Source organism: Musca vetustissima, unplaced genomic scaffold (assembly GCF_032173495.1).
Source record: "Musca vetustissima isolate MV318-11 ecotype Yass unplaced genomic scaffold, APGP_CSIRO_Mvet_v1 utg704, whole genome shotgun sequence".
Taxonomy (NCBI): domain Eukaryota; kingdom Metazoa; phylum Arthropoda; class Insecta; order Diptera; family Muscidae; genus Musca; species Musca vetustissima.
Window position 1 is genome coordinate 1,232,810 of NW_026876336.1, and position 19,457 is coordinate 1,252,266.

Sequence of the window (19,457 nt, forward strand, 5' to 3'; positions counted from 1 at the left end):
AATAATTTGCCATCCCTTGTTAAACGTCAAAAACCACAAACATTCTCTTGCACAACCAAAATCAACTAAAAGGAATATAAAATATTAAATACAGAACACAATGCGTTTGACAAACGTTTTATTGAAAAAAGTCAAGAGCAAGTATGTATTGTGGTATTTATAATTGATTTGGCCCGAAATAATACGTATTTTATTCATAATTTTTATTAGGCGCATCATGGTTGTTGTTGAGAGTGTGGTCAGTGGCCATAAATTCAATACCGTGCGTGACCGATTGTCGGACAAAATTGAATGCATACGTTTCGATCCCTTTAGTAAGTATAATCAAATGGAAGATATAAACAATAGCATTTATTAATTCGGAAGAGATATACGTAAATGTTATCATCTAGCAATGGGAAGGAATTGAATGCTTACGAATAAGACAAATGTTTCTGGCGGCTACATAAGGGTGACTCGTGTGCATTGAGAACAACTCCTTCATTTATTTAAAAGATATCTGAAATCATATACTGTCTATAAATTTCTACTGATTCTTCATTCAGTAATGGAAAGAAGTGGAATACTTACACATTTTTACCAATTTTTCCTGCCAGCTACATAAGGGTAACTCGGGTGCATTGAGAACAACTTCATCATATATTTCAGAACGATCTGAAATCGTCTATTGTCTATAAACATTTACTTATTTCCCAGAAATAAGAATTATTTTTCTGTGGAATGAGTTTTTACGCTTGTGGTTCTAAACCTAGTATTTTTTTTATACATGGCGTGGTTATTTACAATAATTCGGGAAATAAATTTCTTTTGGGGACATTTTATAGAATAAACTTATATATATGTATCTTTCCTTTTTTTGCTGCCAGTTTTAACAATCGAATGGATAATTCTGCCGTTTCTATTTTTATGCATAGTGAGTTCGAATACTAATGATTCTAAATCGAACAAAATTCATTCACTGCAAGGGTTTTTATAATAAGTTGGACAATATTTTCCCTTTGTGGACACCTCTTATTATGTCTTAGGATACTGAAATGCCGGAATAATATTCTAGCAATAAGCAATTTCTGAAATTACAATTCGTTGTCTGTTCTGCTAAAAAATATATTTCATTGACGATAATACGTAGTCAAAAATAGGTCTATACGTACATTTTTTGGAATAATATACATAATTACACCATTCGTATAGATGAGGAGGTTATGACAATTAAATTCTCCCTTCCTGACTCGACTCCACCATTCCTTTAATTTTATGGAAGCTTGTCATTCTTGGTTGATGTTATAGTAATCGGCTGGAATATAGTCTGAAAATATATTTAGATAATGATTTAATATTATTTATTAATCTTATAGAAATGTTACATTTATAACTGTTTATTTCTTAACTCTTTCTTTCAGTTCAAAAGGATTGTGTCTATAGGGAACGCAAGAAGATTCGTAGTGCTTAAAATTTATGTTATATATATACTGTTATATTTGTATAAAATAAAGTTGATCTTTAGAAAAAAATGTAATTCGTCGAGTCTTCTTATTATTTCTTAGGCTTAAATATTTGATGGTTTTAATTATGGTTTAAATTTAATAAAATGATTAAAAATTGAAATAAATTGAAAATAATGTAATTCGTCGAGTCTTTTTATTATTTCTTAGGCTTAAATAAAAAAGTTTAATTTGTAAATATACAAAAAACATACACTACAAAAAACACTTCAAAAACAGATATAAAACCATAGAATTCCATAACAACACACCATATCATTGACATTTAACTTTCGCTTTTGCGAAATCCCAACGACATAAGGAAGCCATAACAAAATGACCAATGTCAAGGTCTTCTTTAGTGCCAATTGTCATGAACTCAATACATTTAAGACAATAATCAATGGAAACCATAGCATATTATAATCCTACGCTAAAGAATATCAATTTTTCAGATTATGTTAAAGTTAAAAGGAATATCTGAGAAAATGAATTAATTGAGTTAGAAACACAATTCAAATTGTATAAAACTTGTTTATCCGAAATAAAACTTATAATTATCTTTTTAATCTCATTTACATTGATGAGATTGTAACAAAACAAATAATAAGTCATTATGAAAATTATTTTATTCCAATTAATAAATAGAATTAAAAAAATAATTATAATTTTCCTTGATATTCCCATTGTTTTAATTGGAACGATAGATGCAATTGTTTTTAATTTGTTTTCTGTATTCCCCTTATTTCCATTTCATTTTTCTTATATATTCATATTATGTTACCTTATACAAATTGAATTAGCAGCAATTCTGCAAATTGGATTAAAATAGTTCACATGGTCGAAAACGTTTTTGAAATTTGCTAGATGAGAAAGTCCAATTTTATTTCCGTTCTGTTTAAGGTTTTAGTAACGGAAGAGATTTGAGTAAATTCATTTAAGGGCAACCTTACAAATGTCATTGTCTAATGCCAGACAAAATAAAAACACAAGACATGGAAACAATAACATGGAAAACGTGAAAATTAAGCTTTTTTAAGTTCGATATTTATTTTTTGCTGACATGCCCTAAAACCTATTTTTTTTTTTGTAAATATCGACTTATTTTAAACAATTTTATTGGTTTGTTTTTACAATAACAAAGGAAATAAAAACAATGTCGATAAGATTTACAGAATAGGCCTACAGAGGTTTTAGAATATAATTAAAATTTGTATATATATATATACTTCGGTATACCTATAAACCCTCCAAAACCTATAGATTCATAAAAACTTCAGAAATTGCTTTTTATTCAGTTGATTTATTTGTGTGAGAGTTCGGTGCTTGGGCCCGTTATAAATTTAATTTCAATTCCAAGAAAATATGTTTAGAATAAGATGGAATGAAGAAATATCCGAGTAACGGTCCAAATTCACATTGAAATGTTAGCTAACTTTCAAGCTTTCACCTTCACCAGCAGCAAAAGCTTTCGCTCTCTAATTCACATTGAGAACACAAAGAGAGCATTTGATTACGTAAAGAGAATGCATTCGGCTAATTAAAGAGGCCTTTGAGCTCAGGTAGTCACCGAAAATGAATTCAGTTCTTGTTTAACTTTCATACGCAGCGCAGTTCGAAAATATAAAGAGTGAAACAATTGAAATAGATACGGAAGAATTTTTAAACGGAAGAAACGGCAACTTTACTACAAAATATCTATCGACCAACAACAACAACAAACAAATAAAAAAGAAGTCCAGATAAAAGTGAACAATTTTCCATGTGGATTAAACGGAAAAAAGTAATTAAAATATACCTACAAAAATATTTATTCAAGCAATTGAATCCCATATAAGAGTTGTATTAATTGTTTGTAGCCTACTTTAAGGCGTTGCTGTAATTAAGAAATGTCTACTTTTGGTCCAGAGAAGAAAAAAGTTTCTTTCTCCTCTAGAAAAAAAAAACGTGTTTTCCGGTTACTTTTATGATTTTCTTTCTTTGTTTTATTTTATGATTTTATGTTGTCCTTCTTTGTTCCTTTATTTTTATTTATTTTTTTTTTTGTTCGGTTGGTATGTGTCCCTGGCAGAGATGAAAACTCAAGCTTTTTGTTCGTTCTCCTTATTCAGTGAATTATGTTTTTTTGTGTTCGTTCCTTTTCAAGTGTTTGTTGTGTACATGGATATGTGTATGTCGGTGTGTACATGAAGGATGCATGTGTGTTATGCTGCTGGTGTTATATGTGTGCCCACAATTTAGCACAACAATTTGCATAGTTTTAGGCGCGCAGGACTAAAGCCTACCCCACATATATAGAACGAATCCTAACTAAAAACAAAATCCTAAAATGTTATGACTTAACAAAAATGTTGGTGCAGATTTTCTTTTGGTGAACATTTTATTTGAATTATTTTTTTATTTATCACAAGAGTAATAGATTTACAAAAAGGATTTCAATTATAAATTCGAGGTGTTTTATAGAGCTCTTTTATATTTGAAATTGTTTTGGATTTACATACTTTGAGGTGCTAAAAATTAAGTAATTAGATGGTGAATAGACAAAATGTTGACTATTCTCCCTGAAGACAAAGGATAATTTACTGGAAGTTTTTCTCAAGTACTGATTTCGAATAATTCTGAATAATTAGAGCGGTAACATGGATTACTCAGGCTTAAGAATATGTGTTGGCATTATTCCTCTTTGTAATTTCTCTAAATAAAACCTCGAATGATCAGCCCAGAAAACTCAGGGTTTATCTCATATTTTGACGAAATGATAAAAAGGAGAGTAGTATTCTCCTCCACTCGGTTTAGATTCAAAGGCATTTTATTCCTTGTTAGACTCATTCACTCTTTACCTACCTACCATATTAAAAATAACCGTCAGACTTTGTCCATTTGCTGACATTTACGATAATGTTATTCATGAAAAAATTTAGTAAGAAAAATTCCACGAAAAATTAAGAATTTGTTTTCAAGAGTTTCCTTTGAGTTGGCATTTTTACAGTAATTAACAAGTTTTGGGTTTTTTTCGTGTCTCTGAAAAGGTTGAAAGCTTGTGTCCTTCTCTTGGATGTTAGCAGGAAATATGTGGGCGCCTATGTGGGAGTTTTATTTTATAACAATTTTTGTTAACGTTATTCCAGTTGTTGATCTTTTTTAAATTCGTTGGTATTTTTATCCTATTGTGATTAGTCTAATTGAAATTTAATTAACGAAGGTTTCATACGTACATATATAGATAGTCCTGACATTCTTTTTTTCCATTCTAAAAAAAAAGAAATCACATAAGCGTTTTGCATAGCTATTGGCGTTTCAGAAAGTCAACTCAAACATGAACCCACAAATGCTCAAACGTGGCTCATTTTAAAATGTTTACTTTGTAATATTCTTCAAATGGAATATTGGATAAAAACAAGAAGAAATCCTGGCAAAATTGTTTCCAGAGATAGCTGTGTATGTACGTGTAATTTCTATGCATATTTAATTTAGATTTTTTTTTTGAGTTAACATTTTGTTGAAATACCTATGTTGTTGGAGGTTGGGGAATCAACATTGCTTAATGGATTCTGTGTAGCTTCAAAATCAAACAACGAATCTAGAATATGAAGGAAGTGCTTTGCGTTGGTAGCAAAAAAGACAAACCTTCCTGTAGACTAGAAAATCTGTTTGCTCAATTAAGGTAAAATATGTGATTACATTTTAAATATATATGTATATACAATAATGGAATGAAAATATGTAGAATGAAACACCAAAGAAAAGGCAATGTCGTTAAAATTCAATATTTGGCTTTTAGGTTGTCTGGAGATGGAGGATAAATATTTGATTAATAAATAGGCTTTTCGAAAATAGAACATAAATCAAAGACCTTGTAAATATTGAGTATCTATGAGTATTTTATCGCTGGGCGAACTTCAAAAAGTGCTCTCTTTATAATCGAGTTCCTATCAATAATCAAATGCCTAATAAAATTGTATTTTCGGACAAATTTCTAGGGAATTTCAAGAACTACGAATACAAATAACAACTTTTAAGTATGCGACCCCTAGCGGTAATCTACTGAAGACCATCTGAATGTCTACTATAGATCTGAAAGTCTACTATAGATGGTCAAAGTTGTAGATGATTTCAGTAGAGGGACTTATACTACTATAGATATATTTTGATTCCTATACAAATACGACGTTCTATAGATAAGAGTACTTCTAGAGGAATAATATATTTAGAAGTTTTTAAAGCTGACTTATAGAAAAAAAAAATCATTTTATTGAGGAAGACTTCCTAGATGTTTTTATGACAAAAATTCTAAAGGACATTTATAGATAGAAGTATTTCCGAAGGTATCCTCCTAGAAAACTATCTATAAATAGATACCCTTCCAGAGGTACTCTTGACGTAGAATACCATTTAGACAATATCTAGAAGTATTTGTATTCCGTATTCTATATAAGGGAGTATTTTTAAGTTGTATGTTGAGGAGATATATTTACAAGGGTTGTAAATTAACATTCCTCTAAAGGTCTTCTAGAAATAGAATAACTTTTTGAGAGATATATCTTATATAAATTTTATACTTACGGTGTTCGTCCTTTTAATGCTCATATTCGTCCTTTTTTAAACGGATGACATTTGTGTGGGCCTATGTATTTGAAAGGCCATTTTAAGACAGTCGGTTTATTTCAGTTTCAAAATATTAAAATTTTGCATCCAAAATTTGAGGGATCCGATCCTAAAAAATAAAATAATAAAATAATAAAAGCTGCAAAAATACAAATGCATATTTTCAATACATAAAATAATTACAACTTTTTTTCGTACTACAGTGTTAATTGTTCTCATTCTCTCACCTTTGATTCTCAATAAAAAAAACCATTGTATCAAACCAGCCAGAACTGTTTATTTTGTCTCCTTTCGTTTGATGCTCTGCTTGTTTCTCTCTGTAGTTTGTTTTTTTTCTGTCAGTTTATCTTTTCGTTGGTCTATTTCTCTTTCTCGCTCTCATTCGACTGTATTTAATATTTTCAATTTTTTCAGTAATAAATTGAACGTTCAATTGAATTGATCGCCAAGAATTGCAAACAGCTACCCTCTGTAGGTCCCGTGTCGGAACCCTTTGCACCCACGCAACAATAATTATCGGCAAACACAACAAATTAAAAGAAGTAGAAAAAAGCACAACAACAACAAAGTTACCGTAAAATAAATAGTAGTTGTTGGAGAAAGAAATATATAGACCACCGAAATAAAAGAAAACAACAACAAAAAATAGAAAAAAGGTAGCAAGCAAAGTGAATTGAATTTTTCACGTGCAAACAAACAAAAAGAAGTAGTAAAACGGTTTATGAAAATATTTAACAAAAAAAGTGGTGATTTTGCAAAACAAAAAGAAAATATTATTTGAGAGAGAAAAAACCCAAATGAACGAAAGTGGCAAAATAAGCTAAACATGCATAAACAAAAAAATGTAAAGTGCTGAAATAATTTTTTTGTTAAATTAAATGTTGAAAATTGAATTTGCCAAATCCGAAAAAAATTACTCAGCTAAATAATTTATATGTATAAATATTTGTTGGTAATGGCACATTAATAAATTGTCACTATCTAAATATCATCATTAATAAACAGAAATAAAAACAACAACAATTATATTTTTTAGGTAAGAACTAATTTGATTACAGGCGACAGTGGAGCAAAAGTTGAAGATGGATAAAAATAAATTTCTGAAATATTTTGGGTCAAAAACTCTACAAATTATATGAGTTCAAAGTAATCGAACACACCTAATATAAAAAATTTACCAAATAAAAAAAAAAAATTTACCAGGTTGTTATATATAAAACCTCTCTCTCTCTTGTAATTTATAATAATAAAAATCGTAGTTAACCATTTTTAGATTAATGCACATACATAGAGTTACCACATATACTATTAGCATCAAAAGTTGGTCAACGATTTTTGGTGACCATTAAATCTGTGTTCAAAGTCAATGACAAATGTGTGTAATCCGTTATGTTACAGTTCCACTTTTCAGGAATTATTAAATAATTCAATCAATGTAACAAATCGTTTACCTATTTATGGCGCTTATGGTACAGTAAAAGTCCGGTAAAAGAGATTGAATGACGGAAGTTGATTTGAACTAAGTAAAAAGAGTCAGATTACATCAGCAGATTATGGTCAGATGTGAAATTATTAAAAAATAATACTCTATTAAAGTTAAAGCAAGATCCAGAATAATTGTTTTTATAGAACTGTAAACTTTTCATAAAAAGCCATACTGGACAATAATTACTGGATGTGAAATAGGTGCTGCATGAAAAAAATGTTAACTAGTGTATCACTGAGAGATTAAAGAAAGACCGGTAGTTTATTTGTATTCCATTTATTTACTGTGCCTTCCAAAATTCGTATCTGCATAGAACACCTTTCAAAGGAAGGAGTGGGCACTAATTGCCTTATGGAACATTTTTAGCCACTTTGGTATTAAAAATGTTTAATAGGGTTTATATTTTTTATGTCAAAATGTTGATCCCCGAACGTTCTGTTCAGAGTAGTGAAGAATTTTTCATCTATTCCTGACCAACGTAAATTCTAAGACAAAACTAAAAAACTACTGTGCAAGTGTGTACAGTATTGGATCACTTTTTGACATAGCTGGGAAGATAGATGTTTCAGATCCAAAATAACTTCGAGACCTGTCTCAATACATGCTCAATATAGGTACATTAGAAAATATTACCATCCAATAGATCCTCGTATATCCAATAGTTATTTAACGCGTATTATTCAGACCTTTGAGATGCATTTTTAGTTATTATAAGACCAAATTTTTGGAGGACTTCTATATGTATTAATTTTCTCAAAGGTATTCTATTTATATATGAACTTCAAGAGGAATTCTACCACAATTTATATGGACTCATGACTTTCTAGCTGCCCTCTGCATGGATGCATTTTATATCGGGGTTTCTTAAATGGAAGACATTTTTAAAGTATTTTGAGGTACAACACCAAATTGTATCCCATTTGAGGAATTTATTTTACCAAACCCATACACCAGATCCTCGTATATCCATTAATGAACTAGGAAACTGGAGACTTCTCCATCTATCCAATTGTTATTTAACGCTTATTATACAGATTTGCTCTATTGTATGGCAACAACAACAACAGCAACAAAAAATGCTCGTAAATGTCTTTACATTTTCCTTTTTTTACACATCTCTTCTCTTGTTGTTGTTGATGCTGCTGCTATTGTTATTATTATAGAATTAAGTTGTTTTATTAGCATTATTATTATGTTCTAGTTGGCTGGGCAAGAAAGAGCAAAGAATGAAATATGAAACATGCTCCTCTAAATATGTCTCATCGTGTAATAAATATTTGTTTAATATGCAGTTATCCCCCACAAAACAGCAACAACAATCGCAACAAGGTGCAATATTAAACACCACAGCCCCTGGCTATCATACCTTGGGGCTAGATTTATTTAGATGGGTAACCCAAGATAAGTCGGCCAATGTAGTTAAGGGAGGGGAAAGATAAGCAACCGAACAGTTGGTAACATGCCGTGGGTTAGTGGCACACAAGTACTTTTTATATATTTACATAATAGTTATTAATAAAAAAAATAAATGTTAAAAAATATTTTTTTTTTCAAAATACACGTGGTGTTGTACACAGGGAATAAGAGAGGGGGAAGCGATTTTTTTCTCTGGCTTATTTTTCTTTTTAATCTCATATCTAATTCCGTAAAATAAAACATTTACACATTTTCGATAAGAACAAAAGTAATAATTTTGTCATGCATATAACATACATATACAATTTATCTACCTGAAACCGGATCAATACTCATCTGATACCCTAATATTAATAATATTAATTATTAACCTCAAAATATCTCACAAAAGACAGAATGAAAAAAAGGTCACCAAGATGTGACCATTTGTAGGAGGAGAAATATTATTTCAGGTGATGAAATGATGACAAACTCAAATATTAATCGGAACGTGTCGTTGCTCATATTACAATGTTGTTGTGGCGTTTCGTATACCCTCCTAGCCAAAAGGAAATTAATATTTGAATTCACGCTACAAATTTATTGTTTTATGTTCTTGTTGATGACTTTAAGTACATTTAGCGTGTGAGAATATGCCAGTCCGTCATATTCACTCAGCTAGCCAGCCAAGCAGCTGACCAGCCATTCAGTAAATAACTAAAACGAAACAACAAAATCGAAATTAATTATTTTAATTGAAATGAATATCCCCCGGTACATAGTTGCTGGTGCTGCTACTGAATCCAATCGAATTGAATTGGATTGATGGGTGGAGGATGTGCTTGAATGGGCACATCATCGAATAGAAAAATTATGACAGGAAGGTGAATGTACACAAATAAATAGAAAATTAATCGATTTCAATGGCCTTGGAAATGATTGGTTGTATTAATATATAATTTTCTTGGCGGGGTGGAAGAGGAAGTAGAAATGGAAAATTGGGTCGAAAACATAAATATGTGAAGTCTCTTGAGAAAATATAGAAGATATAAAAACAAATCTCATTGATTCGATTTTCTGCACAATTTCGGATAAAACTTTAAAGGAATATTTTTTTTCACATTTTTCAGAAGTGGAAATAAAATTCGGGTGTATGATCCGAAGTTTGGAAAATAGTCTGAATACTTTGGATTTTTTTTTTCAATTTTTTTTTATTTGCTTCTATAAATTGTGTTCCTTCTCAGCTTGAGAACAACTAAACAATATAAATCGGTATACATATATTTTTTGTTTTTTTTTTTCAAAAATTCATTTTTAGAGAATGTGCAGATTATTCGGCAAGTGATCGGAATAAAGGGCAGTAAATGAAGATTTAACTCTCTGTTAAAATGTCTTTTCCTAATTAATTTTCCCTTCAGAATATATGCAGATTACTCGGGATATAATCGCCAAAAAAAAAACCTTAGAGATCTCAGAAAAAAATCAGATATCAGACTCCTATAACTACCCCCCTAACTATAGATTTAACTACTTTAAGTGACTTATTTGCAGAGATGGAATGTATATTAGTATTTGTTTGTATGCATCAAAATCGCAATTTATAGAAAAAGTTGACTTATTGCCTTGTCACGTTAAGCCAACGATATGTGTGCTTTTATATATTTTTTAAAATTTTTAAGAGTTCTTCTTCAAAAGATCTGTCATTAGAATTTCCCTTACCTTTTTAGGATCTAATTTCTCTGCATTGGCGCATAAATAAATACCCTGAAAGTGATAGAGAATGACAGCTTTCATATTACAATGATAAATCCCAAGTATCCCTAAGATATCCAAGAATGTTGTGACATTTCTATTTTGTTTTCATTCCCTATTGTATTTTGTTTATATTTCATTCCTTCTTTCACATTTCAAACAATCAAATATTTCTCTGTAACATACTTTCACTATGACCATCAACAAAAAATTATTCTCTTTCATTCTCTTAAATCCTCCCTCAAAAAATATATCTTTGTTATCATCATTCACAACAACAACAAATGGAATTCATCCCCACACACTCACACACACAAATAAACAACAATCAATTCAATAGAGAACTCTGGTCTAAGTCATGCATATTTATGGGAAAAGAAATCCCATTGATATAAATGTGCAGATGTGTGTGTGTCCGTTGTGTTTGTCTATGCATGTGTTTTTGTTTTGTTTTTCTGTGTGAAGTCGTTTGCAAAATTTCATTGCATGTTGAAGCCAGAGATATGGATGGAACTTCTTGTAAGCAGCTGTGAAACGAAAAATAAAAAAATCAAATTTGTTTCTTTTAAAATTTAATAAGAGGGGGAGAGAAAAAAAATTAAATAATGAATATGCAAATTAGCCATATAGCGCAGAGAATATTTTTTTTTTTGTTTTTTACCAAACAAAACAATAATAAAACAGTTTGAAATTCACGCATTGTGGTTCTTTAATAGCTGTTTTTGGTTTTGTTTGATATTTGTTTTTCTTTTCTTTCTCGTGAAAACAAACAAATTTGGAAGTTCGTGTTTTGAGAGATAAAAACCCGAAACAAAACAAAAAGAAACCCGACAGGGAAGTAAACATCATAAAAATGAATTTAAATACTGTTTTTATAGAAAAAGAAAATGGCAAAAGTTGAATAGAATTTGCCTACGGGTGAGCTGTACAAATAACAATAATAATTATTTTTATTCAGAAATAAATATTTAAATGTTGTATTTGTTTAATAAAGCACACCACTTAATAGAAGAATGCTTATTGAAGCCGGTAAATATCTGAAAAATTATGAATTTTTATAGAAAATTTAAAAGACCTATCTCAATTGTCAAGGGAATTTATGAAAGCGTAGAAGAAAACATTTTAAAAAATTAATATACAAATCACTGGGAAATGTCACCTACTTTAGAGTACGAAGGTCCTCATCAGGTGTATGTTGAATCATAACTTTTATTTATATTTCGTATCTAGTGATACAACATTTATGAAAATAATAAAGTTCGTTGCCCCAATTTTTTATTTTTCGCATGGCTATGTTTTAAATTCTTGGTATATCCCTTCTGTTTCGTGTAGTTGAGGACATACAAATTTTCTTTTTATTTGTCCTTTCAGTACGCATAAAATTTGTACCAAAAGACCTCCTTAAGAAAATACCCCAAGAAGTAGTCTTTGTTTAACAAACAATATAAGCGCCTAAAAGTATGTAATTATCTATGTTACACTCTCAAACGGACAATAATGTTTGTTGATTATGAAAAAAGCCAGAAAAAACGAAACGAAAAAGGTTAATGTTTAATAAGGTACCTTAATCAGGTTGGTGATAATGTCGAAGGACAATATTACAAGTTCGTTATTGTGTTGCTGTTGCCCACGGTTTGCGGTCCTCGGACTGTTCCATATTTATCAGCTTTGACATGCTGTGCCGAAAAGGTTTAATGAACTAAATGCAGACAACATTATTTTTTTCTTCGTTCGCTGTTTGGGTTTTTAGGTTACGTTTTACGCCTTTTTCATTCAGGGTGTTGGTGTTGTGGTTGTTGTTGTATTTTGCAGGACCCCACTTTGGCAAATAATCCTATACAAGCGAATGCCAACCTCTGTGCCACAATCATTGCTACTTTTACAAACTTTCATCAAGACCCACAAAACTTTGAATATTTACCATGATGTTGTAGTTGTTGCTGCTGCTGCTGCCTGAGTGACTGACTGCTGGATGGATGTTTCCCCAGCCTGGTTTCATTTGCTATGGATGGTTGTTTTTGTTGCACACATTAACCTCATTTTAGTGTTTTTAATAATTCAGCAAACACTGTTTGGTCTGCACACTCTCTAACTGTCACTTTCTTTCTCCCCTTCCCTCTCCCCTGGGCACCATCTCCCTTTCTATCTTCGTAGGATGTATGGGTATTCTGTGTGTGTGAGTCTATGTGTCGAAGAATGATTGCAAACTCAAAATGAAAAACAAAAAATAAAGAAGGTGGAAATTTTTGAAATGAATACAACAACAAAATTGCATAAACCGAAACGAAATGTATTGAAGTGAAAGTGAAAGGACGAATAAGTGTGGGTGAAATACATACATACAAAACGATATGCGGCAGAGGCAAACTTCATTGACAGTGGTGGGCAAAAAAAAAAACTGTATGCAAGTTTTAGAAATTTAAGGGAAATTTACAAATGATCCTTTAACATATCTTAAAATATTTTGGTAAGCCAAGTTTAATCTCCTCTTTGGACTCTACACATGTGGAAGTTTATAGTCTCGTTGGCTGTACAAAAATCATTGTTATCCTCTTCTGGTTCCTAAAAAATCCAGGACTATATTTCTTCCTGGATTTTCAATAAATCGGAACCATTGTTTTCATTGAGTCCCTACAGCATTTTAAGAATTCAAACCCTGTTTATTGGTCTTTTAGGGTTTTTCTAAATAAACCAAAGCAATTTAATCATATTTTTGTTCCTCAAATATCCTAAAAAATGGATTCATGGTAACAAAGACTAGAAGCTTAGAGAGAGCTAAAATTAATTGTAAATATTTAAAAGCATCCCTAGAAATCTTATGATTACTCAGAAAGAGTGAAATTTCCCTAAATTCTCTCTGAACCCCTTTCGAGTCTTCTTGTTTATAAATTGGCATGGCAATTGTTGTATATGAAAGTATCCGTTTATTTTCCACTATGAAAATTTAAAATTCATATTTATATATTATTTTTTGGTTTTAAACAACGAACATTTCTCAAACTCGCCAACATAATTTATGGCTGATGGTCATTTTGAGGTTTCTTGTCGGGTTTTCATGGAAACTACAAAAATTTTAATCTGCCAGCCAGCACGGCTGAAAGTGGTCGTTAAAAAGCACATTCCTTTACATAACTGTAACACATGGCAGCCAACAACAACTGCAACAACAATATACACTTGCCTGGGGTTTTATCTACCAGGCATATGTACAACATACATATATTGTTATTGGTGTTGTTGGTTGTTGTACCGACAGGATTTATCCACTGGATTTTGTGTTTTTTTTTGTTTTGTTTTCGTATTACCAACAGCAACAACAAGCAACATAAAACATTATATCCTGTTGTCCCAGTGACCGTTTCTTGTTGCTGGCCAAAATAGCAACAACAAAACACAATTAACCAACAACAATGCCATGAGAGAGCAGGATATGTCTGATTCAATGTTTCTTCTTAAAGTGTAAAACGTCCGATGGTAACACACCACGAACATTGTGATAAATATTCCCATTCCATTTTTTCCAAAGGAAACTATGATGTAGAGAGAAGGTGCGGGAGGCCAGAAGTAGGATATGCTGGGTGGAAATGCAAATAAAGATTTATTACTTTTAATAAGGGGAGAAAAAAAAAATGACAGGAAAACAGATATCAACAATGATGAACAATTCGATTAAAATGGTATCCTTTAAAAGTAATGTGCAGGGAAAAGGACGAGAATTGATGCTATAGAGGATACTTGATACTGAGGAATTTCTTATTTTTAAGGAAACCCCAATTCTGTGGGAAATACATTTTTCTTATAGAAATGGAATAAGTTATAAAATATCTGTAGAACGCCTTCCTTGTATGAAACTTTTATTCTATTGACCTGGAATCTGTTTAAGGTTCTACAGATAGTCTGTAGAAGGTTTTCCACCTTAGATAGATGTATTGAAAGCCTTCTATTTCCTATGCTATAATTTGACATTTCAGGTTTGTAAATGGTGAAAAAATAGCCTCCATGTTTCTTATAGCAGTCTTGTAGATGATCTTCTATTGCTGGAGAAAATTTCTAGAGGTGATATTGTAAAATGAATTACTCATTTAGAGGCCGCACAGGAAATATTCTGAGTCTAGTGGACTTATAGAAGACAGGCAGAGAATAATAAAAATACGTTCGTGTCCTGCCTTATAGAAATAATTTCAGAAGGACATAAACAAAATAAAAATTAGTTTTTGTTCTGTCTTACCAAAAATTACCTTTTGATGCATCCTGATATTTTTCGAAAAATCTTCTCTACAAAACCTATAAAGAGACTTCCACTTGGTTCAAACTTGAAGGCGATATTATATGTCTGAAGATAAAAGGATATTTGAATTTGATGTCTGATTCGATGCTTGAAAGGTCTATAGAAGGTTTTCCGCCTTAGATAGATATATCGAAAATCTTCAGGTGCTCCATATATATTATAAATTTAACTGCTCTTTCGAAGACCTTCTACCTTTAGAAATAATTTTTGTAGGACTATTGATTCTATCTATTTCCAACCCTGGTTCCTAACCCAATATAAACTCATCATATTAACCACCAAGCAACTGCATTACATTTTATTGTTTTCTTTTCATTTTTCTTTTTCTATTTTTTGTTCTTGTTATAAATTGTAGACAATGTCTGCTTGTCTTGTCTATCCTGGTTTTTCTCTCCTCTTCTCCTGTTATTTACCTTTTATATCAATAATGTCCTTTCATTTCTTACTATGTTTTTTTTTTCCAATACCAATAGCCTCCATTGTAAAATTAGGTTATACCAATACTCGTAGCAGTAGTGGAAGTCACCAGGTTCGATCCTTCGTTTTTTTTTATTGATTTCCTTTTTTTAAAACTGTTCATCGTCATCGTATACATTTCATTTAACGATGGACCATAAACAGTAAACAGAGAGTTGCAATAAAAAGTAACAAAAAACGAATCGAAAGAAAAGAAAACTTTATACCGTAAACTAGGAAATTGTCGTTGAATGTTTTATGCCGTTGGCGAAAACGATAGAAGGGCAATGAAGCAAACTATTTAAGAATTTGAATATAATTCTCACCTGGAATGGTATGTGTTCGGTGTTCGTATTACAATAATTTTAAGGGGAATGGTATCATAAAGATTTTATAAATTTTGAGAAAAAAATTTCGTATTAAAAATTTTAAATTTTTTATAGTTTCCAAAGGCTGAAAGTAGCTCAAGTTTTTATATTTATCGAAGGTATAGATTTATCGGTAATTTTGCTGACGACATTCAGCCCTTGAATTTCTAACATAAATTTGAATTATTTCATCTTCTTTGCGTGTTACTGGAATTTTCACATTTTTTTTTTAATTTAGAAAAATCACTTTTTAAATTTGAATGGCTATACCGAATTTTCAAGTTTGATTTCCATCCACTCTCCCATTGATTTTTAAAGAAACAAAATTGTTGTTCGCTTGGCATTGTTTGCCTTTTGCCAAGAAGGTTCCTTGCCCCAAAAAGTATTGTAGTAACATTTGATGCCTATAAGTATGCTACAAAATTTTCTTTGATTACTGTTGCTGTTGTTTGTGCGTGACATATATTTGCGTTTTTTTTTTTTTTTTTGTATCGTGCAATTTGCCACAGTTTGTTTCTTTTATTGGCTAATGAATAAATTGTGTTTTCTTTCAAAATGTTTTTCTTTTTTATATTTGGTTGGAAAATTAAGCTAACAAGGCGTTTTATTTTTACTTTTACATATGCTAAGGTGAATTCGTCTAATTTTAAAGGTGGAATATTTCTTGATAGACAGCAATTGTTTTACTTTTTTGGTTTAAAAAGGGTGGACTTTCTTAAAAAACGACACAACAAATAATAATAATAAAATAAATAAATTGTTCGAAAATTTCAATTTTGATCCTCCCCACCCACTCGAGATTAAATAGTTCATTTTTCTTTTAATAGATGAATGAAAAAGTTTTGTTTTTTAATAATACCCGGATTTTTCACTTTATTTTTGTGTTTTTTTCTTTCTTTCTATTTTTCCAGGAAAAAGGAAATTGTAGATGAATAAAGTTTTCCCCCATCGTCAAAACCAAACTATAATTAATCTAAAGGTAAGTTTGTTTTGTTGGCAAATAGAGTGGTGGAGTGGAAGGGAAATAAGTTGGTTTTTCACAACCGTAATGAGTATAATTTGAAAGAGTTATAAGGTTGTGGAGTAGTGGGGGAGAGGGGAATTTCTAATTAAGGAATAAAGCAAATGAAAATAAAACCATTTGATTTGGTTTTAAATATTTATATTTGAGAGATGATGTGAAATGGATGATTTATAAGAGGAGTTTAAATATTTTCATTTTTTCATTTAATGGAGATGGAAACAAGGTAAATGTTTTTGGTCATATTTATACATGATATTTTTTTAAAAAATATAGAACGCCCTTTCAGATGACTTATTGGAAGTTTATAGATTCTTTCTAGAAAGTATTTTATCTCTAAAAATATCTTGTCCTATAGTATATCCTCTATCATGTCTTCTATAGAAAACCTGTCCTATAGATTTATACAAAATATGTTCTCAATATAGAAAAAAATATCTAGATGATCTATAAGGCATCTCCCACATATATATATATATATATATATATATATTTGAATAACATATATTTGAAAAATACTATATTTGAATAAAAATATTTGAAAAATACGAGATAGATTTGATATTTTATATATGAAACTTGTGGAATGAATTATATAGAGACCTCACAGGAAATTGTTGGACTATAGAAAAATAAAAAAATACCTGTCTTATAAAAAAATTGATGCGGTTTCTTTGAAGATTTGTACAAAGAAACTTCTCTAATTAGAAAAAAATAAAAAATCTTCTCCAGAAACCCGACAAATCTTGCAGGCGATATTCTAAACGGAGGCATATAGATATTTCAAGTATATCCTTTAAAAATAAAGTGCTGGGAAGCCCGATCGATATAAAGCACCTGGCCTTCTATATAATAAATGTTCTTTTTATGAAGTTACAAAATCAGGTTAACAGGAAATATTCTATTTCTGGAGAATTTATATCCTAGTTTTTAACTTTCATTTATCTATCGTTAATTCTTGAAGACTTGTGAAGTCTTTTAGAAGGCTTTCTACCAGTAGAAGACCTATAAAACATTTTTATATTTATTTATATTTCATATTGTCTAGTCTCCCGATCTTAAGGCTGTAAGCTACATAACAAAATTAAATAATTAACAAAAATATGTTTTTTTTTAACATATAAAATATTTCTCATACTTTCTGCTGATGCATCTGTTTTGAAAGTGAACGATTGTCTGCTAAATCTGATATGAAAAACAATGGGGCGTATGATAAACATCAGACTGTTAGTCATACGCCCTGATATACCTCCTTTTTATTTACTGATTTTTTTATTTAAAAATGTTTCTCTCAACCACTCTATTATTGTTAATGCGAATTAATATTGTTATTGTAATTATGATTAACCGTTATTGTTATTATTATGATTACGATTACGATTACTGTTTACCACATACATATAATTATATGTATGTATGAAAAATATTTTAATTGAATAAACATTTTCAAAGTGAATTGATTATCCCCTTTGAGCCGATTTAATGTATTAATTTGTACGTGACTTTTCACACTTCGACTGGCTGGCTGACTGGCTGGCAATTGTGTTGAACGGTTAAATTCAGTAAATAAATCCCATTTAATTTCACAAATGACAGATTAAAGACAATTCGACTGAACAAAAAATGCATATTAAAACACAAATAATAATGAATAAAATTCAAATTCATTTTAAATTAGATAATGTGGAATTTATTTTGGAACTAGAATGCTTAACAAGTTGTTGTCAAACAATGTTTACAAATTGAACTGTCATTTACCAAAAAAAAAGTTCCATTTTGTATTTAAACTTTCTTTGCTGGGTAATTAGAAATTGTAAATTGCTGATTTACTTCGCCTTTTAATCAACATTTCTTTCATTTCAAGTTTATTTCTTTATCTTCAGCTCAGAAATAAATTCACAAAAAACTTTTTTATGTTTATGTTAAACAGTGTTTGTATTTCAAATGAGCATTTTATAGCTCTTACCCATTTTTTTATTTATTCAATTAGACCATTTTGTTAATTTGAAGGAATTTTGTTGTTTATTTGTGTTTTAATCAACAGCATATAAATCTCGTTAATTACCTTTCAAGTAGATTAATTTTTTTGATTATAAAAAATGTTTGATATGTTTCGGAATTAAGAAGAAAATAAAAAGAATCAATAAAAGAAAGCTAAGCTATTGGTGGCGTATATTTGACGTCTGTTAATCATATACTTCTACGACTTTCTTCATATTTCTATATAAACTATTTCTCACAATCGAATTCTAATAATGGCAAAAATAGCCAAGAAAGAAAATTATAGAGAATAGAGAAAACAGACACACACACAAAATGAGCTGATTGCCTTGTATATGGTTTGGAAAATTGAAATCGAAAAACTATATTAACGAGCGGAATAATAATAAAATCTTCATCATGACCATGTCATCAACAATACAGATAAACCTATTATCATTTCGAAGAACAAATGGCGAGAGAGAGAGAAAGAGAAAAAGACTTGAAATTGGTAAAAAGCAACTACAAAAGAAACATACAATAAAATACGTGTCAATGCCATAATTATTTCAAATGAAGAGGAAAAAGAAAGCAAAACAAATTAGAGTTCGGTTAAAATAATGAA

The 19,457-nt window shown here is 30.2% G+C and overlaps 1 protein-coding gene across 1 annotated transcript; it reads left to right on the forward strand.

Moving 5' to 3' along the window:
* Positions 1–99: 99 nt before the first annotated feature.
* LOC133320920 (large ribosomal subunit protein bL33m) lies at positions 100–1,468 on the forward strand. Its single transcript, XM_061530030.1, has 3 exons — positions 100–141; positions 211–314; positions 1,401–1,468. The coding sequence occupies exons 1-3, from the start codon at positions 101–103 to the stop codon at positions 1,448–1,450; spliced, it is 195 nt and encodes a 64-aa protein (XP_061386014.1). The 5' UTR covers position 100; the 3' UTR covers positions 1,451–1,468.
* Positions 1,469–19,457: the final 17,989 nt, after the last annotated feature.

Coding starts and splice junctions, on each gene's coding strand:
- LOC133320920 (XM_061530030.1), top strand. CDS start 101: ATGCGTTTGACAAACGTTTTATTGAAAAAAGTCAAGAGCAA. Junction 142..210: donor TTGAAAAAAGTCAAGAGCAA/GTATGTATTGTG, acceptor AATTTTTATTAG/GCGCATCATGGTTGTTGTTG. Junction 315..1,400: donor CATACGTTTCGATCCCTTTA/GTAAGTATAATC, acceptor TCTTTCTTTCAG/TTCAAAAGGATTGTGTCTAT.